General features: G+C 47.3%; 2 protein-coding genes across 3 annotated transcripts in view; one reads left to right on the plus strand and one right to left on the minus strand.

The window, feature by feature from the left end:
* Positions 1-10,879, plus strand: part of TRIM37 (tripartite motif containing 37) — a 23,526-nt gene extending 12,647 nt beyond the window's left edge. The window contains exons 14-24 of the mRNA XM_027691001.1: positions 141-351; positions 721-857; positions 1,554-1,651; positions 2,985-3,185; positions 4,966-5,277; positions 5,992-6,120; positions 6,603-6,771; positions 7,467-7,585; positions 9,112-9,264; positions 9,804-9,882; positions 10,242-10,879. Of these exons, the coding sequence (XP_027546802.1) occupies positions 141-351; positions 721-857; positions 1,554-1,651; positions 2,985-3,185; positions 4,966-5,277; positions 5,992-6,120; positions 6,603-6,771; positions 7,467-7,585; positions 9,112-9,264; positions 9,804-9,882; positions 10,242-10,245 (1,612 nt within the window). The 3' untranslated portion in view covers positions 10,246-10,879. The remainder of the gene's footprint in view (positions 1-140; positions 352-720; positions 858-1,553; positions 1,652-2,984; positions 3,186-4,965; positions 5,278-5,991; positions 6,121-6,602; positions 6,772-7,466; positions 7,586-9,111; positions 9,265-9,803; positions 9,883-10,241) is intronic.
* A 729-nt stretch (positions 10,880-11,608) lies between these two features.
* PPM1E (protein phosphatase, Mg2+/Mn2+ dependent 1E) lies at positions 11,609-25,200 on the minus strand. Of its 2 annotated transcripts, XR_003535478.1 has the most exons (7): positions 24,890-25,200; positions 20,100-20,299; positions 18,210-18,398; positions 17,334-17,477; positions 16,978-17,071; positions 12,657-16,677; positions 11,609-12,177 (listed from the first exon to the last, which is right to left on the minus strand). XR_003535478.1 is itself a non-coding variant. In XM_027690912.1 (6 exons), exons 2-6 carry the CDS (start codon positions 20,163-20,165, stop codon positions 15,608-15,610), a joined length of 1,563 nt encoding a protein of 520 aa, XP_027546713.1. In that variant the 5' UTR covers positions 20,166-20,299; positions 24,890-25,200; the 3' UTR covers positions 11,609-15,607. The 2 variants fall into 2 exon arrangements, 1 of the variants encoding a protein (XP_027546713.1); XM_027690912.1 differs by having other exon boundaries at positions 11,609-16,677.
* Between the last annotated feature and the right edge of the window lie 1,100 nt (positions 25,201-26,300).

The following is a 26,300-nucleotide window of genomic DNA, read 5'->3' on the forward strand; positions in this document are numbered from 1 at the left end:
TCAATAGTAAATCAGTGGTAAAATATTGGTGTTGATATTAAAATAGTATCAGTGCAAGCCACCAAACTTATGGATTTGATGGTGACGCTCCATTATTGTTTTCTCTGTTTATTTTTGTACCTCCTTGTGACACTTCAGAGGCTTGCAATCGAACTGTCCCGGACCCAGAAGTCACGAGGGGTTTCACCTCCAGACACTCATCTGAGTCCCCAGAACGATGATGGGTCAGAAACAAGGTCAAAGAAACCCGGCCAAAGCATTGAAGCTCTGCTGGAGAACTTCTCTGCTCCGGGATTAGCACGGGAGAGCAAGGAAGAGGAGGAAGAGAAGACCCAGCAGGAAGACTTGAATGTAGGAATTTTCTGTTTCCTGCCTTACTGTTTGTAGCTTTCTGTTTTAGGACAGCAATAGAAACACAGGGGAACTCCTGAATTGTAAATTAGATTTATTATCCTTGGTGTGGAAATAGGAGATGACACACTCGAGAGCTGTCAGTGAGAGTTGTTTCAGAACAGAGCTAATGGGTCCCTCTAAAAAAAAATTTCCAAGTTCCAGCTGAAAAATCCAGCTTTTCTGTTACAGCCTTTACTGTGCTTTGAGACCCTTCTGTGTGACAGGATGACCCTGGGGAGAGAGAGTTTCTGTTCACAGCTTTTGGGGGATGCATCAAGGTGCAACCACCATGTTCCTTTATCCAAAACCTTGCTGTTTTCCCTGCAGCACGAGCTCTCAGATGGTGACCTGGATATAGACCTTGCTGGGGAAGATGAGGTGAACCACCTGGATGGCAGCAGCTCTTCAGCAAGTTCAACAGCAACCAGTAACACTGAAGAAAATGATATAGATGAAGAAACTATGTAAGTCACTTCAAATGCCTTTCAGGTCATCACCTTGTGTCCCAGGGCAATCATCCTAATTCCAGTGGAAATGGATTCATTGGTGTATCACAGCTGTGGGGTGTGTGGGATTCCAGTGCAAGGTGAGGGGTGCTTCCTACACTGGAAACAGCTCAGAGTTAACACTAAACATTGAATTTTTGGTCAACTAGTTACTGTCTTCCTGATCTCTTTATTTATTTTAGTGTTGCATTTGTCTTTGACAAGTGATGATCTGTGAAGGTTCTTTTTCAAAACACTCCTGAGAAATGTTTCAGCACTGTAATAAAGGAGAGTTTTGGTGTTAGGAAGTGTTGTAGCAGTAGGAGAGTGATAATAAGGACAGGTGCTTAAAGTAGGGAATTCAAAACCCTTGGCTGAGCCAATGTCAAATCCTGGAATCTTCATTAAAGCGTGAGAATGTGTTACAACATGTGCAAATATAGAAGTTTGCAGGACAGGTTTTGCAGTCTGGGTACATGTGGCACTCTTGGTCTCTTGGTTGAGTCAGTCATTTAATTTCCACACTGTCATTGTTCAGCTTGTGTAGCTTGGAATGCAGAAAATACTATTTACAGCACTTTGGGTTGGTTTTGAGGTTTGTGCCACAACGTTTAGCAAGAGCTGAGAAAAGCTAATAGTTGTATTTTCCTTTTTCCTGCCTGATCATCCTCCAAGGTCTGGAGAAAATGATGTGGAATACACCAGTACCATGGAGCTGGAAGAGGGAGATCTCGGGGAGGATGCAGCAGCTGCTGCTACTCCTGGAGCATCAGGTATGAAAAAAAAGACTTCAGAATTCCCACCTCTGCAAAAAACTGCTGGATTCCTTCCCCTCTTCCTCTTGGAAGCAAAGCCAAGCTGTGTGTTCTGCAGGCATTTCTATTTTTGGAAATGCTGCATCATGTGGTTCGTGCTGATTATTGCAGTGTAGCAGAAACACTTCGTCAGTTCAATAAAAAATAGGTGGGGAAAAGTCTTCTGAATGTGCTGGTTTAAAAATGATGTATAAGTTTGGAGGGCAGCTCTGTGCCTCTCTGAAATTCCTTGTGTTCCCATCAAAAGTAAACTGAGAAGCAATTTTTACTGGTGTCTCTGTGACCTCTGAGGGTGTGACACGTTCACTTGGGTTTTAGTGCCCTGCAAAACCTGAAGAGTGTGGAAGGAATGAAGTAAAGAATCCTCACAAGTGAAGCAGAATTGCAATTTAAATGCAATATGAAAGTATTCCAGGATTTCTTGCAGCCTAGGGATGATGACAGTCATAGGTTAATAAGATTCTGAGGGAAATATATCTATATGGAAGGATAGTATATTTATTTATGGCAAAGCTACCAAAAGTGCCATTTTCTGGAAGTGCTGCTTGTGCTGCTGCTGCAAATCTGCCAGGGCTTGAAAGACAGAATTCCTTAACTGTTTCATAACTCCTTGAAAATTTCTTGTGAGCTTGGAAGTTGAAGGACCCGTGTGTCTCCTGCAGGGAGAGCCTTTAGAGTAGGAGCACAGTGGCTGCAGGAACTGTAGAAATCTAGGAGGTTTTAGAACATAATTTTTAACAGCATTTGTAAAAGCTGACATGATCTCTTCACCTGAGCTTCTTGCATTTACCTGTTTTCCAGTCTGAATGTTAGTTCCAGCCTGGCTGTGTTGGAAGGGAGTTGTTCTAAGCTGTACAAATTTAGTCTCAGATCAAACTACTTTCTCTGAAGACTTTGCATCCTTTGAGAGCCTTGGCCACTGTGTAGGGGGAGTGTCCCTCCTTGGTTTAACTGGGGACACCCACACCACACCTAGAAAGTTTGTGCATGTCTTCAAAATAAATGCTCTTTGTATTGATGAGTTAACAAATCTATTTATTAAGAGACTTACATAAAAGGTAGGAAGTGAAGCACTTCCCCCTTCCCTGTGCTTTTTATCTTAAACTTTAATTAGAAGCATATCTGATTGCTTTCAGAACCCATAAATCCATGAAACACCGATGTCTTGTTAAGTTTCATGGAATGTTTTCATTCTTAATCTGCTTGGATAACTCTGTCTCTTTATTTGGCCCGGGGAATAATGCATCCCTGTGTCCCACACATTCCCATTCCTTCTGTTTCTTTTCTTTAGGTACAAGCCACAGCTACACCAGTGCCAGTGGGAGACCTTCCCGACGGGGAGCCAGTGCCCTGGGCTCCACAGCCAGCAGCAGTTTGCTGGATATAGATCCCTTAATTTTAATCCACTTGCTGGATCTGAAAGACAGGAATGGTATGGAAAACCTCTGGGGCCTTCAGCCACGTCCTCCTGCCTCTCTTCTGCAGAACAGAGGTAACTACATCATGCATGAGATGATTTAATTCCAGCCTGGAAATGTCTCAGAGTGCAGTGGGAGGTGACTGGAAGGGCCTTTTCTGGAAAAGGGGTTGGCTCTGAAAGCCAACACAACACACAGCAGCTCTCTGCTGAGGCAGCAGGTCCACCTCTCCCTGCACACATTTGGTACCCAAGAGTGGCTGGGAATACTTGGAGAACAGAGTAAACTAACAAAATAAATCCTGGGATTTACTTCAGCATGAGAAAGGCAATTAGAACCAGAAAAATGTGTGCAGTTGTAAGGCTGGAAGAGCACGTGAGGGTGCTTGTGGAAGAGGAATGGATCAAAATGTCAGGAGCCAAAAATAGTGATGGCATTTGAATAATTGAAGACATTGAAGGGTATTTGTGGTTCATTTAGGGCCCTTCAACCGAAAACAGCAATGAACTCCCCGTGCAGCAGAGGCAGGGAGCTGAGAATCTGTACCCAGGGCTGGTCCTGGAGGCTGCTCATTCCCCTGGTTTTGATAGTGAAGAATTAAAACTAAATCAAACCTCAGTAATGCATTTATCATGTTTAACACTCGGAGCTGCTGCCCCACCACCACAGCACCTCATCTCAGGTCGTTCTGAAACAACCTTTGGTGACTCCCCAGAACAGCAGAGAAATAATGGTCCCTTTGCTACAAATAATGCTTGGGTTTGCTGCCACAGTACCACTGTGTCACTCAGTGTAAAAGCTGACTCAAACTCTTTGTTCCCTTGTTTTGTTCCTTTGTCATTAGCTTTTTAAATGTAGTTGCATAAACAGTCATGAATTTTCAGTGGCTGTAACCCGTATTTCCAAAAATGGAAGTCACTTCAACAAAGATGAAAAGAGGGGAGCAGCACATGAACTGTGAGTCTCAGCTCTGGTTTGCCTGGAAAAAGCCCTGGACAAAAGGAGTTCAGGGGAGGGCTTTGCACTTTGTGCTGTGCCACTGGAGCAGGGTGAAGCTCTCCTGTTGTGCTGAGTGGCCTCCTGGTCGTCTTTAGCTACTGGTTACACAGCCAAAATCACCCGTTGTGTGGAGGTTCCCCTGAGGTTTGAGTGTGCCCAGAGCTTATTCAGGCTGGTCAGCGAAGAGAAAGCTGCTGTTGCATTTGGAGTTTGCCAGACTTCACCTCCTGGAGTGAAGGTTTCTAAGAACCACTTGACTTCAGGGTTTGGAACAGCTGAATTTGCAGTGAAACACTCACAGAATTTACAACACTTCACACAAACATCCAGGTTGATCTAATTCCAGCTGAGCAGCACAGAGACTTACTCAGGTATTAGCTGCTTGACCTGATCTTCTGCTGGGAGGTACTTAAGGGAATTCCTTCCCTAGTTTCTGATTTCTTTGAGTTCTCTGTGTTCACATATGTTGGTGGTACAAGAATTTTATACAGACAGTCAACAGTTTTTCTAAAAACATGTAACAAAGTTGGCATGAACTGGCAGCCTGGTTGGTGAACTCAGGCAACATAGATTAGTAGCTGAGGTGTCACCAGAATTCCTGCAGCAGTACTGGGAGCCTGATTCCTTCCAAAGAGAAGGTTCTGGGTTCTTCTTCCATCCCAGGGAACAAACCCTTGCTGTCCCAGTAGCTGTGCGGCGCTCGCAGCCTCAGAACGGTGCCACACCGGGACAGAAGGGTACCTGTGCCCCTCATTTTTACAGCAGGGCAAAAGAGCTGTTAAAAATTGATGTCTGTGTTTACTGGAGAATGGTTTTACTCACCTGCTGTGGTCTCTGACTTTTCCCTTGGTGAAGCCTCATCCTATTCCCTGAAGGACCGGGACCAGCGGCGGCACCAGGCCATGTGGCGAGTGCCTCCCGACCTGAAGATGCTGAAGAGGCTGAAAACCCAGATGGCTGAAGTCAGAAGCAAAATGTCAGATGTGAAGAACCAGCTGTCTGAAGTGAGGAGCAGCAATGCTGGCTCTGGTGAGGGACAGCCCAGCTTCTTCTCCATCGAGCAGGGGGCTCTGGCTGCCTGTGGGACCGACAGCTGCAGCAAACTGCAGGAAATAGGGATGGAACTGCTGACAAAGTCTTCAGTCACCAGTTGTTACATAAGGAATTGTAAGTGCGTGGAAAAGGGGGGATTTAAATGTCACCCTTGCAGGTGGTTTGTCCATCCCAGCATCTGGAAATAGGCCTTGTGTAGTTCCTCATTCTCAGGTTCAGCTGTAAGTGCCAGAAATGTAACCCTGCCCTGCCTTTGAGGAAGTAAATGTCACTGAAACTGAGTTCAGCCCTTCTCTATAAAAGCACCCAAACTTTACTCCACAGCCAGTGACACACCTGATGCAGTGAGAATGTTCTGAGGCTTAACCCAGGGTCAGACTGATCCAGGCTGAGGGTCACTCCCTGGGGACTGCTCTGTGTCTGGCCCAGCTGTGAAGTTGAGGCTGTTGCATGGTGCTTGCCAGGGCACAAATTAAACAGACTTGCTGTACTTACTAACTTGAAATCTTTCTAAAATCCAAGTAAGCCAGGGTTTGGGTTTGGATCTCTCCATACTCCCGTGCTGACTGAAGGGATGTGGATGGAGCTTTGTGAAGGATGCCTTAGTGTAAAGCCAGTGAGCATGACTTGCATACTCTTGGCCACATCCATAGTTAGCCAAGCTTCCCTCTAGCCCGGGTCTTGGACAGGAAGGGCGTGGAAGGAGTTTTGTGCAGGGTTGGGAGTTAATGAGCAATGAGAATATTATGGAGCTTCACCTAAGCACAAGGACAGGATACTGCAGTGGTTTGACTGAACACTTGTCACATCTTAAAACTATTTCTGCAGCTGCCAGTAAGAAAAGCAGCTCAGCAAAACCCCTTCGCTCTGGAGCAGCGGGAAGTCTGTCCCTGAGGAGAGCCATGGACTGTGGGGATGTGAATCTGCGCGGGAAGGGAGACACTCAGACTCCTGAAGGTAACCCAGGCCATTGGTCCTTGTGTGACAGGGCACAGCTCGGCATCTGTGGTACAAAAGCTTCTCCATAAGTCTTTTATTTGGTATCTGGAGTTTCCCTGAAACTTGACTGGATCCTTTCCCAAATGTAGTGAATATTCCTGCACCTTTTGGGAGCCGATCTGGGAAGCAGGACCTCACAGTGGGCATAAATAGATGTGTTAGGTGTTACTTTTGGTCTCAATGAAGATATTTCAGGGAAAATCCTGGATCAAAAAGTACTGACCCAGGTTTAAATTGTGGTTTGACTTGAAGGGAACTCGAGAAATCCCATGGATCGGGGACTGTAGGAGTTGTACGATGGTGCCGCTCCTGAGTTTGGCGAAGCCAGGGCTTCACTTTGAGTGGAAATGAGGGAACACCTGACAGAGGAACGGATGTTTTGCCCCTCTCAGGTGTTCAGAGAGGGAATGGAGGGTCACAGCTGTGCTCTCTCTGCTCAGGTGGCCTGGGCAGCTCCAAGCTGGGCAGTCGGCACCGGGCCCTGGCCGGCGCGGCAGAGGCGCTGCCGAAGGAGGACAGACCTTGTGAGGGCTCGGATTCCGACGGGGGAGTTTCTGCCCTGACTGGCCTGGCTGCTGTGGAGAAGACCAGAAAAGTTGGTGCTCTGGGGTAAAGGTTTTATTCTTCTTTCCTCCTGTTATCTCCTCCCCCACCTTCCCTTGATCTACAAAAAACTCCACAATCTACTAAAACCAGGTGCTTGTAGCATGAAAGGGAAATTACTTTGAAGTTTACTTGCTTGCTGCTGTTCCCTCTGGACATCAATTTTTGGGTTTATAACTAGGTTACAAGTTGTCTTTTCTTTTTTCCTTTTCTTTTCTTTCTTTTTAATTTTTTTCTTTTATTTTGATCAGCTGTGGCTGGAGCCTGACACTTGGATTTGAAAGGCATCCCAGTCTGTTTTCCCACTGTTCCATGCAAAATATCCTCTGACTGAGATTTAATCACTTTTGATTTCCTTGTTTTAAGATGATGTTTTTCACTGTGACTTTGTTTTTCAGCTATTTCATGATAATTCCCTGTTGGGCAACTAAGCAAAGGGCAATGGAGTGCTCAGGTTATTCCTTTCTAAGTAGCTAAAGTCACTTTTTGTGGAAAAAAAAAACTGGAAAAGTTTGAGGAGTAATTTTTTTCAGATTTTAAATATTTCTAAATCAATCCAAGCTGGGAGTTTAAGTGGGTATGCAGGAGATTTAAGCAATGAGTAAAACTGGATGTGGCACTAAAAGGATTTGTGTCTGTGACTGAATTCAAGCCGAATTTCTAATGCGGGGTTTTGCGTTTCTCCTTAATTCTTCCTCAAGCTCGAACTCCAAGGGCTGTCGGACAGAAGGGGCGCAGGCAGGAGGTCTGGAGAACAACTCTGAGCCTGGGGAGCTGCAGGGAATGGCCTCGGAAGGCACCTCTGCGGGGGCAGAGGAAGGTAACGGGGGTGCCGGGGGGGGCGGGTGCAGCGTGGCAGCACTTGGGACTCTGCTGAGCCGCCTCTGCACTGGGACCTCGAGGGGGAAAGAAAAGGAGGAGAACCCCCCAAAGCCAACAAGCCCCAAAACCTGCTTTCATGGCTGTTGAACTTTGCTGTAACGTTTGGCAGCTGTGGAATAAATGTGAACAAGGAGAGGAGCTGTGTGTCCTTGCTGTGTGTGGAGGAACGGGGATGTCACGGAGCAGCAGATGTGGTGCCACCTCCCTCCCTGGACAACCAGCTGCTTTTTGCACCTCTTCTTTTGTCTCCAGGTCTTTGCTTTGGTGTCCAGTCCAGTGGCCTTGAAAAGGATTTCTTATCTAATTAAAACAGTGGTCAGTGACCTTGGCTTTTAAGTCTCCTGCCTTCAGGGACGAACCCCCCTGGTCACTTCCTCCACGTCCTCACTCCAACCTCTCCAGCACTTCATTCCTGCTGGGTGTTGTGGTACATAAACCAGTTTCCTTAGAGACTTGGAGGAAACTTTTCCCCCTCCCTTCCTGCATCCTTTCCACGCTGGAAAAAAATAATATTGCCTTTTTTTTTTCTTTCTTTTTTGAAAGTCCACGTAGAAGAGTTTTTCTTATCTTGCTAAAACTCTCCTGCCTTCCACCCCTGCACTAATTTGAATTTCAATGACTGGATTGTAGCTCAAAGCCTATATTAAGGTGCCAGCATCCATCTCGAGCTGCAGTTTGTGCGGGATCGTGTGGGAGTTGGCATTTGCAGAAGGTCTCTCAGTGACAAAACTGAATTTCTGCTCTTAGTCACTGCAGCGTGATCGTGATGCAGCTCCGCTCCTGGGGCAGAGCCCAATAGGAAAGCGCTTCAGACCCTCAAATACTTCATTGTGAAAAACCCCAGGAAGCAAATATTACAATTCTGTTCTCCTTCCAGAGGAAAAGCTGCAGCAGAGTTGGCCCCTCACTTGGTTTTTCCTTAGCAATGAGTGTTGGCTCTTAAGAAGTAAAAAGTGTCTCCCCCAGAACTGCCCAGTGCACACCCAAGGTCTGGCACAGCCAAAGCCACCACCTTGATGGCACCAAGAGCTGTGGTTCTGCTTTGAGGGGACGTTTGTTTGTTGTGTGTGACTCAAATGCAGTTGCTCGAGGGCTCTGGCAGGTCCATCTGCCCCACAGGTCCTGTTCCCTCTTGGCTGTCCAAAAAGCAACTTTAATTTTTTGAATTGCAACTGGAGGGGAGGGAGATGTGCACTCCTGGGCTTGGGCTCAGCTGGTGGCACGTGGGAACTGCTCCCCTGGAGTGGAGCTGCCTGGCAAAATCCAGCCGTGGTCCATGCTGGTTCCGCTGCTCTGTCGGATCCCTCCGTGCTCTGGGAAGCACATGGAGCTGCTCTCCATGTCCTCCTGCCAGCCCTGGGGATGTGATACTGGGAGCTCTTCCATGTGAAAAAGTCTGATAACTGAGCTGCATGGATCTCACCATCCTCTTTGCCTGGGGTGTCTCTCTGGTGTCTCTTGCAGCCGGGGTGTGCCAGAAGCACGTCCTGCATCTCCTGCCGGGAATGAGCAGCGACAGTGACATCGAATGTGACACGGAGAACGAGGAGCAGGAGGAGGCTGCCTCACCCCCAGAGGTGTTCAACCAGGCCTTCTCTGTCCAGCCCTCGACCGAAGGTAGGATGGATATTCCAAACCCCCCTTCCCAAACATTCCCACACAGATCCCGGGGGGGGCTGTGGAGGTGTTAAAGCTCAAGCAAGTGCCAGTAAGATTTGGAACTCCTCTCTTGGGATCCCAATTAAACCAGATCAAAACAGGAAAGGGAAACTCTTCCTAGCCTTGAGAAGTCAGTTCAGGTGAGTCTCCCGGGGAAGGGTTGGAAAACCCACAGCGCCAGTTCCGAATTGGAACTCCCTGAGTGCCAGCACTGGCACCGTAAGTAGGCTAATTCCAGGGAGGTAACCACTGCCTTAGACATGGATTTGCATCTTAATTGGCAGGAACGAGCTTGGAGCAGTTCAGTGGAGTTTCAGGAACTCATCTCACTTTTGGTGTAAAAGCTTTAACTTCTGATCAATGGATCAAAGCTGAGAGGCCACAGCTGCCCCGGGGTGAAGTTTGGGCTGAGTCAGGGGAGGGGAGGGAGCACCCACCGGCTGTTGTGGTGCCTCTCTGGTGAGGGTGACTGGGCTCTGTTGGTGTGTCACCCTCAGAACACTCCTCGGTGTTACCGGATGGCGACCAAGTGAGTTCTGATGATCTCGGCTTTGTCCCTGGAGACGACACCACCAGGTAACAGGGATGGTTCTCCTTGGCCAACCCTGGGGCTGCACCTTCCCTGTGCTGCTGCAGGAGCTGCAGCCACAGAGCCAACACTCCTCCTGCTGTGGGTGTTGGTACAGTCTGATCCCTGTGTTTGGCAGCACCAGGGGGAGGCCGTGGCTACCCTGCCCCCTTGAGCTCCACCTGGGAATGAGGAGTCTGGGAATGAGGGAGGGCAGGCTGAGTTCTGAATGCTTCTGTAATCAGCACAAAACTGATTGGGTTGAAGCAGCTGACATGAAGTTTTGACTTCTAAGACTGTGTTTGCTTGAAGCCTTAAAGCTGCCCCAGCAGGAGGGTTTTCAGTGGAATCTCTTTGTCTGGAACAGGTAGAATGTGGGCTTGGGGCCTGAAGACCCACCACTGCATCCCTGGGGAGAGGGGTGTGCATTCCCTGGAGCTGAGCCCGAGGCTGCTGTCGATGGCTGTGTGTGCTCTCCATTCTGTGGTTCTTCTGCCATTGTCTTAAACCTGTCCCTGGGGCACAACGACCTTGGAAGGCCTTGCACTACAGGTTGCATTCCTGCTGGCTCTGCCAGCCTCACGTGCTCTGAGGAACTGTTGGGAAGGTGCTGAGCCCTGTCCTGGGAGGTGTGTCCTGCTGGAATAACCACAACTCTGGGACTGTCCTCATTTTAACCCCCGGGGCCTGGCGATGGCTCCAGAGCTGGGGTGGAACAGACACCACACGAGGTGTTTCCCCGGTCGGTGACGTGGACCAACCGCACCCATTGCCAAATTCTTTGCCACTGTTCGTTACATTTTGAGCTGCTCAACTACTTGTGAAGCCCGTCTGGGAGCTGATCCCTGGTTAGTGACAAAGCATGAGGCCCTGTGAGTACCCGGTGTTGTCCCTGTCCTGCTGCCCGTGCCCTGTGTCCGTGTGAATGTGCCGCCGTGGCCGTGCTGTACAATTTAGTTTGAAACTGTTTGCACTTTGTTAATAAAATTGAATGTTGAAACCTGAGGTGGAGTTCTGGATGTTTGAGTGAGGTGGTGGGGGCTGTCAGGGTCCCAGCACAGGCCTGCACAACCCCTCTGGCTGCTCACAGGAGGAATTCTTTCTGTCCTCCACCCGTCACTTTTTTCTTTAATTATTCAGTGAAAAGCACTTAAACCCCTCTGGGACCAAATGCTTAAATCTCGATTCAAATAGGCAGCGAGGAGGATGCACAGTTTTTACCCAGCTGGGTTTGTGTTTCTCAGCTGCAGAGGGAGCACAGCCTGTTCCAGGGCCAGGCCCCTCTCTGTGGTGGTTGTGGGGGCTCAGGGTGTGCAGGGCTGTGGGTGCATCACTGCCCTCAGCTCAACTGGTGTCCTCACAGAGCTCTGCCTCTCCAGCACTTGCACAGGGTTTGCTCTTGGTGAGAGGCCCAACTGAAGCAATTGAGTGATCAGGCACAGGGGTTGTGTCCTGCCTTTGAGGAGCTGGTGATTTGCTCACCTTATGGAGAACTTACTTTTGGAGTTGGTTTGTAAACAAGAGGTGGGGAAAGGGGCTTGGGAGACTTATTTATCTACTTGGACTGTGCCATCGCAGCCTTTTGGGCTGTGATGGGCCCTGGGCAACCCCATGGAGCCAGAGCTCAACAGAGCCAGCTCCTGTTAGATATCAAAGGAAACCCCCTTTCACCACAGTGAACACAGTGTGGCTGCTGTCTTTGTTAGCTCTTAAATAACCAGACTGCCTGAAGTGTGGTTTAAATTACTGTTTTATTAAGATATTGGTAAAACAGTTTTTCCTGTATAAACAGCTTTCATAAATAAAATATGGATGACTAATACATGGTTATAACTAAACTTGCGGGTGAACTGTAGAACAAGGTTGCAAATGGAAAAGTCCCAACACTGGTACATGATTAGCTTTAATTTATTCACTTCATAAAGAACATGTTTCATGAACAAGGTACTACAGAAAGGTCAACAGGAGCACCCAGGAGCTGACACCACGCCTGGCTGGCCACGAGCAGCAGCACTGGGGGTGAGCTCAGCCACTTCCCCTGTTCTTGTCCAGAGGTGTCTTCTAGAGGGAAGGAGAGGAAAAACCGGACACAAGGCGAGTGCGACGTACGGGAGTTGTAGGAGACCCTGCCCGGGAGTTGTGGGAGGCCCTGACAGGAGGGGTTGTTTCTCTTTAGCTCTAATGCTGGCAGGTGCCGTCGCCGAGTCGCGAGGGCTGGAGGAGGATACGGCCATCGGAGCCAGAGGTCGCCTTAATGCTTCGTTATTTATTGCACATGATACAAGGGTAGAGAGTTTTTGTTCCTGTTGCAGAGAGGGTGTGAATTAAAGAAAGATTGCCCTAAATTACAGCCATGAACGAAGCTGCAGTATCCCCTTGGATGGCTTTGTTTGCGTGACTGGTGGAGTAAACTGTGCTAAAACAGCCCCTAATTTAGACCAATCTTTCTCGTTTTGCTTTCCCGCAGAGCTTTGCCGGGGTCGGGAGGATTCAGGGAGGAGACAGTGGACCTGAACTACAGCAGCCATGTCTATACACAAACTCCTTGTGCCTCATCTGCCCACGGGACAACGGTCTCACCGACACACAGTGTTCCAAAAACAGGCGGAGTTTCTACGATGATGCACCACCATAAACGTGGCATAAGGTAAAGTCTGCTTTGACATTGTCCTTCAGCGTCACGACGCGACCCAACTCAGGTACGGGATGGTTTGAACTCGCAAGGACAATGGATGGCACTTCTAGGTAAAGAAAAGTTATATATACATGTGTTTCCACCCACCTTTAGTGCAAATCGAATGGGTTAACAGCTCCCTGCTCTGGTGCTATTCTGCTCTCTGCACCGCACACATTCCTCAGAGTTGCACATGGAAAAGTACACAGGAAACTACCGGGATCGCGGGAATCCCGCCAGTCCTCACAGTGAAGAGCTTACGAGCGAGGTTGGAGCGGCTTCAGACAGAACCAGCCTGGAGCCCCTTCCTCAAAACCAACACAAACTGAAACACAAAATAAAATAAAGTCATGTTTTCGCTGCTCCCTCCTGGTTCTGCCACCACGGTGACCACGCCAACCGGAACGGATGGGGTTGTGTTAACGCGGGAAAGGGATACTTCAGCTCTTTATTGGAAAGATTCGTTATACAAATTTCACCACCACTAAAGATACACGATAAAAATACAAAACACAGGTCACAGACTGAATCTCAGTATCAACAGTTAATAAATACAATGAGATAACTTCTCTATTAGCCTAAGGTTTTACACTGTCACCAGATAGACAATCAAAGTACGAGATACAGAACACTTAGATACCGTTAGAGAGGGATTATTGCTTACGTCAGCAAGCAGCAAATAAGGGCACAGGAGTTTGAACTGAAGAGAACTACTTCCTATCACCAGTGGCATTAAGAGAAAACACTGCATTTCACAAGCACTGCTTTTTGTCTAGTTGTAGAATCAAGAGCAGCATAATCAGACCAATAACCACTACTTTTAATATTATAGAACTTTAAAGGACTTACCTTACAAATGGTTCCTATCTACTCTATAAATATGCAGTTAGTGAAGAAATGAACACTTGCTCTATCTATACAATGGTTTTACCTGACCACACTGGAACTACGATGGTGGATTGTTTTCTCCTAGCAAGATAAATGGGATGAGTCGCAGAATTATCATTTATGAATCCACACCTAAAAAGCTAAATCCTTCCCAAAACAGCACACATGCAGTCCAGTGCTCTTCAACTGCTCCTGCAGACTGGGAAGAAGTTTTATCATCCATAATGGGTTTTCACTCTTAAGTTACTCACACAAAGAATTGCACTTACACCACCTTTCTCTCCGGAACACGACAGTCAGCTAAAGATGGACTTCCAATGAGCCATTATTACTGTGAATAATTTAAAACAAAGGCACCACAGAGATGCCCCAGAGTTGCATATTTTACCATTTCATGGTTTCTCAAATTTCCTCGGTAAATCTGACTTGGAACATGAGCTGCAGCTGAAGAGAACATCGACAACAGCTAAGGCGGAATAAGATGACAGATAAGAGCCAATGATCCCGTAAGATTAAAACAAAGTCTGAAAAAGATCAAAGGAATCTGAAGCCACTCTCCAACTCCTGGTTGCTCACAAAGCCTTTTGCTGTTCATCAGATTGCTTTTAAAATAGTGCATCAAAGATAGAAGCAGCGGAAATTGGCAGAATTCAAGCCTTGCCATCTCGTCGTGTTGAATAATCTCCTGACTACTTAATATTAAAATACTTTGCAAATTCTAGCTAAACACTAATACTGCTATTGTTACTGCTAAAGTGATATGAATGGTACACTAAGTGCCTATGAAGACTGACTTTATTCATACTCCTCCAAATGTCTTACTGTAACAAGGGACAGTAACAGGATCTGGGCTTAGTGGAGCTGATGGGAATCGGCTGCTTATTTACGTCCCAATTAACGGCTCCCTGAGGGTGGAACGTCCCCTGGGGAGCGGGGAGGGGCTGGTGGCCCCTTGCCAAACCGGGGCAGCTGACATTCCTCACTGGCCACCCCTGGACCCAGGGGGACCCAGAGCAGTGAATTCCACCCAAGGACAGCCCCTGCTCATCCGCATCCTCGGCACTTCCACCCGCTCTGGATCGCTCCGGCAGCCCGGCATCCGTTCCTACACACCCTGACAACACCCCACGGCAGCCCTGGCGCTGAACCCCACCTTCCTTCGTGTTGACATTTGATATTAAAGGATGCCTCTGCCATCTAGAAATCATTAATGGAACCAAACAGCTCATCCAGTTGATCTCCGGTGCGACAGGCGGAGGGACAGGGGGTTGTCCTGAACTTCTCCACGGATTTGTTCTTTTAAGACCTGAGATGAAGTTAGGGTGGGAAGAGGTTGGCTCAAAGCATTAAGCACAATCATGTTCAACTGAGAACAGTTTCCTAAACTGAGAAACAAGAAAAATGCCACTAAAAGCACCAGAAAGATACGAAATTCCCTACACTGCACCTCCAGCCACAAGAAAACAGGATTTTTTTTAAACTACAAGAAAAGTTTTCTTCATATTCCGCATTTTATGTTACATGGAATAAAAAAAAAAAAGGTAAATTATGAGTCTGTACCTCGACAGGAGTCTGAGACCAGAGCAGCAGGAGCTTAGTGTGTCCATTCCTAAGGTACCTGGTAAACCCTGTATGGCTTTTAGTCATCTACCTGCAAAAGTGGATGTGATTCCTAATTCACCTTAACGCTCACCTGGAACAAACAGAAAGCAGAACACAAGAAACCCCCCCACACACCTCGACTCTACGGAAACTTCCCCCCGCTCTAGAAAAATTTGGCAGTTCTGAACCAGACCGTGCTGTAAGTATTGCTGCACAGACATTCCTCAGGCAGGTGCAGCCTTCTGCGTGTCTGAGGACTGTGCCCTGACGGAGTCTGTCCACGTGAAGCGGCTGTTTGGCTTTCCCTGGTGGATGTGGCTGGACACTTGTGTGTGCGGGTGGTCGGGCGGCTGCGGAATTGCTCAGGGTGGCACCACCAGCAAACTTTATTGAGATTTGAGACAACTACATTTGTTAATTCCTAGGTCTATTTACACAGGGTTTGGAGCTTTGCAGGGGACTGGAGTACAGTTCGGAAATGCCCACCTCTTTTCGCTCTCTGATGATGCCAGTTTTTATTTTGGGAATGTCTACTTTGGGAGTCTGACAGGGGGAACACGAGGGGGTGGTTACATTTTACAGCATTGATGGAGGGATGGGTCTGGTATACAATTACTTTGTCTTCGCATCAAAAACATGCTCTCGCTGTAAGTGTTACGACTGAGCAGCCTCTGCCAGGGGGAGGGTCGGGCTGACACCCTCCTGCTCCTGCGGCCCCGGACAGGGAAGGAGAGGGTGGATCCTTCTAGATGGGAAGGCTCGTGAGCCCAGAGCGGCGTGTGAAACTTTGGTGTGAGCCTGGCTGCTCGTCGCCTCTTCCCGCTGCAGAGCCGGATGTGGAGGAACGCGGCTCGTTTTCCCAAGGATTCGAACTGTTCATCTTCCAGCCCAGAGAAGATGGGGGATAACCCCTTCACCCTGTAGATGCCCTGCCCTGCAGCACCCGAGCTCAGGGGAGCATCGTGCTCCCCGGGGTGGCTCTGCCCGCAGACCGAGGCCGTGGCGCGCTCTGGGGATTCACCTTTCGCTGGGAAGCTGCTGATCAAATCTGCACTCTTTGGTATTCCAGGACTAAACACTTGGACTGGTGGCAGACATTTGGCACTCTGAGGTGTACTAGTTTCTGTTTTTGTCAGGTCTAAATAGCCTTGATCATCAAGCAGGTTGATGCTGGACCCTATGCTTAAGCTAGTTCTGTCGGTGAAGGAATCCACTCGTCCTTCGTACCCTAAATCTGCCGGTGCTGAGCACTGGTGCTGGGGCCACGGCCGTTTGCAGTCTCCATGGTTCTCCTTGTCTTCCCCATTGTCTTCCTGCCCCCCTTGGAAAGAGTTCTCTGTCCAGTCCGACTCCTCGCTGACGGTGACGGCCGCGTTCATGTCCCTGAGAAAGACCACGATGACGGTGATGTTGTCGCTGGAACCGGCGTCCCGGGCAGACGCCACCAATTTGTGTGCTACCATGCTGCTGTCACCATTGTTCTCCTTGAGGTGGTCAGCCACCACCTTGACTGCCTCGTCGGGGTTCACGGTGTCGTAGAAGCCATCACAGGCCAGAATGAGGTAGTCTTCAGAGCCATCCAGCACCGTGGAGGCAGAGTCTGCATCCCCACAGATATATGGCTTGTGCTCGGCGTCCCCTGAGGTAAAACAATACATAGACACCACCGTGGGTTTGCAGCCACAGCATCCAGAAACCCTTTATTAACTCAGCATGGAGCCAATGACTCTTAGCCCAAGTTAAAGCAATTATTTGGGAATTATTCCCTCAAACTGTAGGGGGAAAAATAGAGGTCATTGCTCACAGGTCGGTCTACAGCTGTATTTCAAATTGTGATCACTAGAAAATTAAAATTTTATGGTTAAAAAGCAAATAGCTGGAAAATTAAAATGCTGCAAAGAAAATCAAGTCTCCAAAAGGAATGAAAGCCCTCTCTTACCAATAGCTCTGGAGACAGACAGGCTCCCGTTCACCCTCCAGGCTCCAAACCAGACCACGCAGCCGCCCAGGGCCTCAATGCGCTTCTTCTCGTCCTAAACAGCAACACAGGAGTTGTTTGGACAGAGCTGCATCACACACTGAACACTCCCATAAATATTTGTTCTTTCACATACACATGGTGGAGGCTGCAGGCCCCCAGAGGTGAGACAAAGGATTTGTACACAAATCCATCGTGACATCCAAACAAACCGGGATAACTGGAACATACTCGCAGGGACACTGGCACGGCACTCACACCAAGCTGGTACCTGTGGGGAACACTGCCCAGGTGTGTTTAGAACAGGCTGTTCTCACCTCTCTGTCTGGTTTGTGGGGTTTCATCAGCTCCACAGCTTGGCCTCTCCTCACAAGCATAACCTGGGAGTCCCCAAGCCAGGCCACGTGCAGCATATTCCCTCGGATGAAAGTCACCACCCCGGTGGTTCCACAACGCAGGCTCTGGACAGGGTGGAAAAAAAGATGCATTTCCATTTCAAAGCATTTTCTTGCTTAACTCGAGGACAGAACATGTTGACAGTGCAGCACAGAGCCTATTCCCAGGGAGGAACAGGCAGTGCTTTCCCTACGGCTACAACTGCTCAGTAACAGCTCCCCAGAGCCGACCTGGCTGAATGTGAGTGACTGAATTTGCCCCGTGACATGCCTGGAATGGGAACTGCCTGTCAGCAGCCAGGCTCTGCTGGTGTCTGCTGTGTGACTGCCCTGGCTGACTTCCTGTCATTGACAGACACACAGGCATGTCACTGAACTTGGAGGGAGGTTTATTTATGAGCAGCCCGAGTTCCCTGCACTTAACTCATCCCTTGCATGAGTTTAGGAGGCCTATGACTCACTTATCCATTTATTCTTGCTTTCTGCAGACAAAAAAAATGTATCTTGCAGAGATGAGGAAAAAAACTCACTCCAAGGACTAAACCTGAGGAAAAAACCCATCCCAAGGACTAAACCTAGTTAGCATGGGAGTGGCAGCAGCATCCTTCTAAAGGAACTGGCTGCTGGGAGAAGTGGAAGCTGGCATTTTTATGGGACACAAAGGAGCCCACCAGTGGGCACCAGCTCCATGGACTGTGCATGGGCAGCTCCAGTCTGACCTTGGCCTGTGCTTGGAGCTGACAAAGGCAGAATTTATAGATGGATGCTCTCAGGGTCAGGCCCAGGGCCCTCCCTCACCTCCCTGGCCGCCTTCTGGACGAAGCGCTCGTCGGTCACGCGGAAGGCTCGGCACAGAGCCTCAGCTGGGTCGTGCTGGAACATCTCCTGATGCACCATGTTCACGTGGAGGTGGATGGAGGCATAAATGGCAGCATCCACTCCCCCATGGCCGTCAAACACCGCGAAATAGGCCTGTTCTTCTTGGTCCTGCCAAGGGAAACACATGGAGGAAACACCTCAGGAGAAAGCAATGTAAACAGCCAGTTGGACTGTCCTAAAGCTTTGAACTTGGGATTTGTGGTGTCCTCATTAAACTGGACTTAGAGGCAGAGTCTCCACTGGAAAAACAAACTACCCTGACCATCTTCACTTGCATCAGTGGGAAACTTCCACCTTACTGTTGAATACTACCTGCAAGAATGCCCTGCCAGAATCACCTCTGTGGGGCTCTCTGTGCTCCTTATGTCCCATTTGTTACCACTCAGTCACACAACTCAAATAGGAAGTGCCATTTTCATCAAATTGTGCAGGAGATTCTGTGACTGCGAAAACCACAGGGAGAGAAGAACATCCACTACAGTTTGTATGAAGTCTGCATCAAGACTAGAATCCACCAGGGATAAAATGCCAGTACAGTTAAAATGTGAAGCCTCTGCTTTCGTTCTTTTTGTTTCTTAAATCTAAAACATATCATTTTAAATGCCTGTCTTTGAAAAAAAAACCCTGTATGTGCTCTCTCATCAGATAATTGTGATTACATTCACAAATCAAATACAGCAAAATTGCTCATCTTCAAGTCAGTTTTCTCAGCTTCCTCTTATCTGTTCAGAGAAACAAAGCAGTACCAAGTACAGCAACTCCTGTGCCTGTTCACACACACACCACCAACCCACTGACAGTGCCAATTCAACCTTGACAGCCAGCTCAATGACTGGAATATTTGCACATTGTAATTTTTAGGTAATGGGCTCCAACACAAATTGGAATAAGAAAGCTGACAATTGACAGGCAAAGGAAACATCTACCTCTGTTTGCATTAATATAATTTAAAGGTAAGAATGTGGATGGGGCAGAAGATGGTTATTAAAGTGACAGGATGTAATAAAGGTGCAATTATGCAGCAATCTGATCCTAAAAGTAAAAGTCTTGATACTTTCTTTTATTTTCCATTCCTCAGTGTCCAGTTTTATATCTCAAGGAAGAGCAAGAGCAAGTGTCTGACCAATGGCCACATAAGGAAATTATTGGGGTGGAATGACCCCAGTTCCACTAAACCTTCATGTTGGTGGATTCTCGTGGAAGCTGCACCCCATTGTCCTGTAAGTTTTGTGTCTGTTTGGGTTTTTTTTCCTTTCTGTCCTTATTCTTGCTTTTGGCTTCTTCCTCCCAAGAGGACAGTTGAAAAGCAGAACAGACCTACCCCTGGTTGCCACCTGGCTTCAGTGATGGACTGTGAGGTGACCCCCTTTGTCTTTGCCACTGGTGATGATCTCCCACACCTGGGCATCCTCAGCCAGTGGAGGCTCCAGCCCTGGTGTATCTCACAGTACTGCAAGTGCATCAGTTCCCACTCACAGGAGCTGCTTTCTGCACAAAGCCAGCTCAGTCCTTGAGCCACTGCGGGAGCGGCTGCACCGGGATGGGCCAGGTACAACCTTGTGTAGTCAGGTGACATTTCACCAGAAATCTGTGCAAGTGGCTGTTTTGTTGTATATACCTTCTGTGGAAACTGCCTGTCACTCTGTGGTTACACCAACACCAACTGAACCAACTCAACACCATGTGTGTCCCTGCACCACCAGCCCTGCTCAGGCCCACCCCATTTCATCCCCTCAGTAGAAGATGCCCCAGTTTCCCCAAGAATCTGATTATTCCCCATGATCTGTCTCCCAGGTGATCTGTGCTCACCTCGAGGTTGAAGAGCATGTTGAAGTCAGGGATGCAGACGTGCTTGTCCTCCATCTTCCTGCGCATGTTCTTGATGGCGTGGATGGACGTCTCGTAGTAGCGGTGGGGCTTGGGCTGCAGGGGGAAGTCTTTCACCCAGTTGCTGCAGATCTCGTGCAGTTTGCTAAAAACCAGGCGGGCCAACTTCACTGTCTCGATCTCTGGGGAAGGCACAAACCACAAATGAAAGGCTGAGAGTGTTGCTAATTGAAATTTTTTTCCCTTGCATACATCGCGGAGATGAAACAAAATCGTTTCAGCCAAGCAGTTGAAATGGATGTCAGCAGGGAAATTCTGGGCTCTGATGCATGAAAAGGGGAAGCCAAACTCACCACAATCAGCATTCATCAGTAAGCAGCTCATTGTTTGTTTGTCTTTTCAACTTAAACATTTCCCTGTGCCTTTGGGGAGCTCATTTGCAGCATGAGAAAAAAATGAAAAGCAAGTACTTTTCCCTCAGCATCCAATCCCCCTGTGCCACTCTGCCCAGGGTGGTGCAGCTCTGACAAGGACTTTGTCATGGCACGTACAAAACCCACCATCCATAACAATGAGAGATTGGTTTGGGACCCAATTCTCTATTCTAAACACCATTTCACTGCAGAGCCGAGGCAGAACAGTGGAAACAATCTACAGAAATTAGCAGTATTACTTCGAGGTGTTCTGGCAGTGCACACTTTCAGCATTGCACAACTCAGGTGCTGCCTCCGTTATTTCCAGATTTCTTATTATTTCCATACTCCTGACAATGGTGTGTCAAAGAAATCTGCATGAGCAAGTGAGAAAACCATAAAGGTCTCAAATTTAGGAAAACGCTGAACTGTCACTCCTGAGAAATAGGCATTTTAAAATGTGAAAACTCAGGCACTTGACATTTGTTCTGAAATTCAGGGCAGGAAAACAGGAAGTAATCAGAGCTGAACACATCAAAATCTCTTTGTTCACGATCGTTCACCAAAGGCAGAGATCTTCAAAGCTGAAGGCAGCAATCCATGAGTGCCAATCATTCCTGGAGGAGGAGGGGCTCAAATACAGGGAGGAGAGGGGAGTGGTACAGCATCTCTTGGTTCACAGGAATTCTGTGAAGAGCCTAAAAGCAGCATTTACTAATTTCTGACCTAGGCCTATGCAAAATGTGGGCTACAGTGACCAGGGAGCCAAGACCTTTAGGAACAAGATACATTCCCAGCTCTGTTGATTATGAGTTGGTTCCAGTTTAATCTACAAGAGCAGCTGTGAAGCTGGAAATACACTGTACCCGTGACTAAAAGGATTCTTAGCTTCTTGATCACACCAGTAACGGGCACCAGTTCCTCACACCACCCACCCAGCTCTCACCAGTGCCACCAGAAACCCTTTCCTGGGCAATATATTTGAAGAGGGAGCACGTACAACCTGATGTGTCCAAATGATATTTTCCAGAGGGAAGCCCCCAGACTTGCTCTTCCATTTCTGGGCAGACACGAAGGGAAGTGGGGTCTGTGTGGGGGTACTTGTGAATGTCACATGGCTGTTCCACCTCACAGTGTCACAGTATCACTCTGAGGGAGGACAGGACTGAACCCACTGGCCGTGCTCAGATCCTCAACACCCTTCCCAGTGGGAATATATGTACTGTTGGCATCATCAGTAATTGCTCTTGAGGTTAAAGCAGCAGAAAGGCCCACAATGGTTAACCCACAATGGTTAACCCACCCCCTCACAGCTGGAGATTACTCATCAATTGTTAACGTTCTGCCCTGAGCCAGAGCTGACTCAGCTGTCACTGCAGTTGTGTCACAGAGAATCTCATTTCCCTCCTGCTGCTCCACAGTCCCCAAGGTTGGAAGCAGTGCTTCACTGCACCACAGCTGGTGGGAAAGCCAGCTCAGGCACTATTGTTCCCAAAGGCTGACTCTTAGGGTAAAATCAGGGTAGAAAGAATACCAGGAATTAGATCCTGATTTTTAGTACCATATTTTATGACTTCTCTTGAAAACACGGACAGTTTGACAACAGGGGTCAGAACCCACATTTATAGACTTGTCATCAGGCCAATGGCCAAAGTTTTCCTTAATCTGGGAACTCCAGTTTCCGACTAGTCAATGGCCCCTTTGTGTCTTGGCTGCAGTAATCCCATCTCCCAGTCCCTGGAAGGGCTGGGGAATGGAATGGTGTGATTTGCTTTGTGATGTCTGCTGGATATTTAAGATATTTTAGATACCACCACCATGTCACACAGTCGCTACCATCCAGCCTCCTTTGGTGGTTCCTTAACAATTCCAAACTTCCACGTGATTATCTACCTCCACACAACAACCCAAAATTAAAGGTCCTTCACCTGACCTTTCAAAACAGAAATCCAGCATCCAGTTCTCTTGGAAACTCTCTTGCTCCTCTCCAACTGCAAGAGTCACTCACAGCCTGTGACTCAGATTCTGTTCTTGATATCCAAAGACACACAGTCACCCCAAATATAACAAGCCCATATCCTTGCATTCCTACATTTGTGGACTCAAAACAGTTTTCCTTCATTTATTTGCCCTCTTCTTTCAGGAAGCTTCTAATTTCCCTTCAACCAGCACACCCATGACTGCTTTTACCACCTCTAAGTCTGTGCCATGATTTGTCACGTTGATATTCTCCGAGTGAAATGTGCCACTAAGGAAATTTGAAATTGCTTTTTTTTTTGTCTTCTGGCAAATTCAAACTTGAGGTAAATCAGGTAAATGTCTCCTTGTATTACACAGAGTAAAAATCTTCCTGGGTTCATAAGAAACACTGACAGAAGTGGATATTAAAACCAGCCAGCTGAATTCAGCTTGGTTTCACAAACAGCATCAGGGCACAGCAAACTCTGAGCACAAAACTTCAAGATGTAGAAGTCCCATTTTTATCCCCTGCTGCAGTTTCCTCTGTTTTCTTTCAAAGCATGACAGTGTCCCTGTGTGGCACCAGTGAGGGCAGGTCTCCTCTAACTTCCTACCCAGGTTTCTCAAGGGACTCCCCTAGGAAGGCTCACTAGGATGGAGTTTTGCAATGAAATCTTCAGTCCTGCCCAATTCTCCCAGTTTTGCTCTGGTTTTCTAGGCCAAACCTTCCATCACCAGGTGATGAAGCACTGATGGAGCCCTGGCTGTGCTGGGGCTGCCCCATCCCTGCAAGTGTCCAAGGCCAGGTTGGATGGAGCCTGGAGCAACCTGGTCTGGTGAGTGGCATCCTTGCCCATGGCAGGGGGTGGAACTGGGTGGCCTTTAAGGTCCCTTCCAACCCCAACCACTCTGTGGCTCTAATTCTGTGATCACTTGAGCTCATGTTCTGTTTGGAAAAATTATCATTTATGGCACATTATTTGAAATTGCAGTGTTTGTATGAAACCTTTGCTTTACTATGGACCAGAAGATGTTCTCTCTCTTCCTCTGCCCTTTAGCTTCTCAATTTAACTTTTCACATTGCATCAGTAAAGGGATATTTGATTTCCAAGTGCCTTCATCATGACAATTCACCTCAACAACTGCATCTGGAGTGCTATTCTTAGTGCCTGCTCCAGTCTGTTCCCATCTCAATCTACGTTTGCATCTGTCTTCCAGACTTAGATATATTTGAGTGGCAATTTCTGTAGGTGTGAGGGTTTTGTGGCGGTTTTTTTTTCCTTTTTCTTTTTCTTTTTTTCTGTTGAATTCTTTAGATATTCTGTGTGGAGGCTTAGTCAACATTTCCTTGGAGACTGTCAAATATTTATGCACATCTCAGAGATCTCAATTTGAAATTAATGAAGGCTGCTCAGTCAGAACAATGACAAATCTATTCCATTTACCTGCTCAGCAGGAGGAGGCAGCAATACCTACAGAAAGGGAACCCAGAGCATGTTTTTCTGTTTCTCAGGTTTCCAAAGGCCTCTGGGGAATGCAGCTGAATCTTCCTTTTTGAAGAACCAGATTTATAGATCCTCCTTATCCCCAGAATAATTCATTTTTTTTTTAATCAAAAAAGGAAAGAATGGACAAAGTGGTTTGGTGACTGTATTTTCAAGATCAAATGACAGAATTCCTGTCAATACATGTGAGAAACATTGTTCTTTGTTGTAACGAGCAACCCAGCATTTTTTCAAGGTTATTTAGGCCAGCAGAGTCCTGAAATGATTTCAGGTGCATGACCTTGAGCTGGATGCTGCAAAAATCTTCTTAGCCAACAAAGATAAATGAGGAAAAGGAATTTTGTTTCCCCCTTTTAATCCTGAGATCTCTTTATACTATCTTTTGCTAAAACTGTATAAAAAAAATTCAAGCCATAGTAAAAACTACACTGGCTGAAATAACTCAGAATTAAATTCTCTCTTCCCACATATATTTGACTTTGCTCCAAGGATGAGGGAGGACAACTAGCACTTGCCAGCAGAACCACATGGTCTAAAGTGCTGATAAAGAAATTCAGGGCCATCAGACACAGCCATGAAGGTGCACTTAAAAGGAAGGAGTTGTTTCAAAATGAGAAAGCTTTGACTAAGAAATTAGTCACTGCCTGTATCAGGAGTGGTAGGGAATTCTCCATTAATCTTTTTACATCAGCGAGGGATATTCCTCCACCAGAAATCCAGTCCGACTTCGTTTAGCTGGCTGGTAGGAGGAACTAATTTGAGGAATTAATGAAATTTAGGTGGCCAGACAAGATGGATCACTGAAGTCAAAGCTGACCTTAAAAACCTATGAATTATCTGCAGAGTGTTCCAGTGTCCAGTGCCAGTGCCAGACCCCCCCCAGGGAGGGACTTACGTATGATCCCGTCCGCGTTGTCCACGTGCTTTGGTAGGAAATGTGCCGAGAGGTCGCTCTGCAGGACCTCGTCTGAAGTTGCTCTTGCTAAAGCAGCGGCCAAAAATGAGGGGCAATTACTGCAAAAGAAAAAGAGAAACACACCAGAAGATATTTTAATCGGATCCAGGGAGGTCACTCACAGTCAGGGAAACACGTAGCTATTTTTCACCAAGACTCTTCTTTGCCAGACAGCACCACAACACCGCAGCAAGACCTCAAACTCACCCTATGGATTTTAGTGACCCTGTTTCACTCTTATGTTCCCTTTTACTTAAGTTTTAATGTTCCATTTCATATCCTCTATTTAAATGCTTTTCAAATCTGGACCTGAGCCCCGCTCTGGAGCCTGTCACGCAACCCTGGTTTACCACACGTTTCCTACACGTGCATTACACACTTTATCTTTAGCCCAGTCTGTCCAGTTTCTCCTAAAAATTGGAGTCAGAATTCCAAAGGATAGGAGAAGACCTCAGATTTCAGTGTCCAAGGCCTCTCTAAGGGGCACTGAAAGTTAAGGCTGAGCCACAGGAGGCATGATGTTGATGTGCATAAGGTTAAAAAGTTCCCTTGTGAATGATCTCTATCCTGAAGTGGCTTTAACTCACTGTATCTTAATTAAACCTGGTATCTCCCAAGATTAATTAATCTATAGCAAACCAAGGCCACTTTAATGTACATCCTCTCATTCAAGAGGAGTTTAATACCTCTTAATTTATGTATGACTTTGTATTTCCCATTGGTCAGCCTGAACTTCTCCAGGTGTCTCCTGACGCAGCCTGAAACTTCCAGTTTCCATAGATACGATTGGTGTCCTCCATGAGACGTATCTCCTGTCACAGGAGCCAATTTCAGTCTCAGAAACTGTCCATCAGCAAGAGAATTCCATGTCAGAAGTCCAGGGAATGGGCAATGAGCACTTCCTGAACCTATTCCTTCTGCTTGGGATGTTGGGATGTTTTTAGTATGGTTGGAGAGGGGATGTTAACAAGACACATCATTCCAACCAAATCCAGAGCAGGAAAACTTCTACACACAGAACTGGACTCATCAGGCTTCGTTCTGGAGCCTGAGGAGCACATGGTGACTGTCACTTCCATTCATGACTGGTTCACTGCCCAGGAAAAGCCCCCCAAACTTTCCCACATGCTGTAACTTCTGAGGGAATCTGAGTTCCAGGAAAAAAAAAGGCAGGATTGCTACACTTGGGTTGTTTTGAGAAGCCATTTTGCTACCAAGTTTTCCAGATTCTTGGTGCCAAATGCTGCTACAAACAGTCAGATTATGCAACAGAGGTAGAATATACACACAGGGTAAACCCTCCAGCCCTCATTATTTACCATTCAACTTATCTAGAAATTATTTCAGTGTA

This window comes from Neopelma chrysocephalum, unplaced genomic scaffold (genome assembly GCF_003984885.1).
Source record: "Neopelma chrysocephalum unplaced genomic scaffold, ASM398488v2 Primary Assembly neopelma1_82, whole genome shotgun sequence".
Taxonomy (NCBI): Eukaryota; Metazoa; Chordata; class Aves; order Passeriformes; family Pipridae; genus Neopelma; species Neopelma chrysocephalum.

Coding starts and splice junctions, on each gene's coding strand:
- PPM1E (XM_027690912.1), bottom strand. CDS start 20,165: ATGCGCAGGAAGATGGAGGACAAGCACGTCTGCATCCCTGACTTCAAC. Junction 18,399..20,099: donor ACATGCTCTTCAACCTCGAG/GTGAGCACAGAT, acceptor TTCCCTTGGCAG/GACCAAGAAGAACAGGCCTA. Junction 17,478..18,209: donor TCCAGAAGGCGGCCAGGGAG/GTGAGGGAGGGC, acceptor CACCCTGTCCAG/AGCCTGCGTTGTGGAACCAC.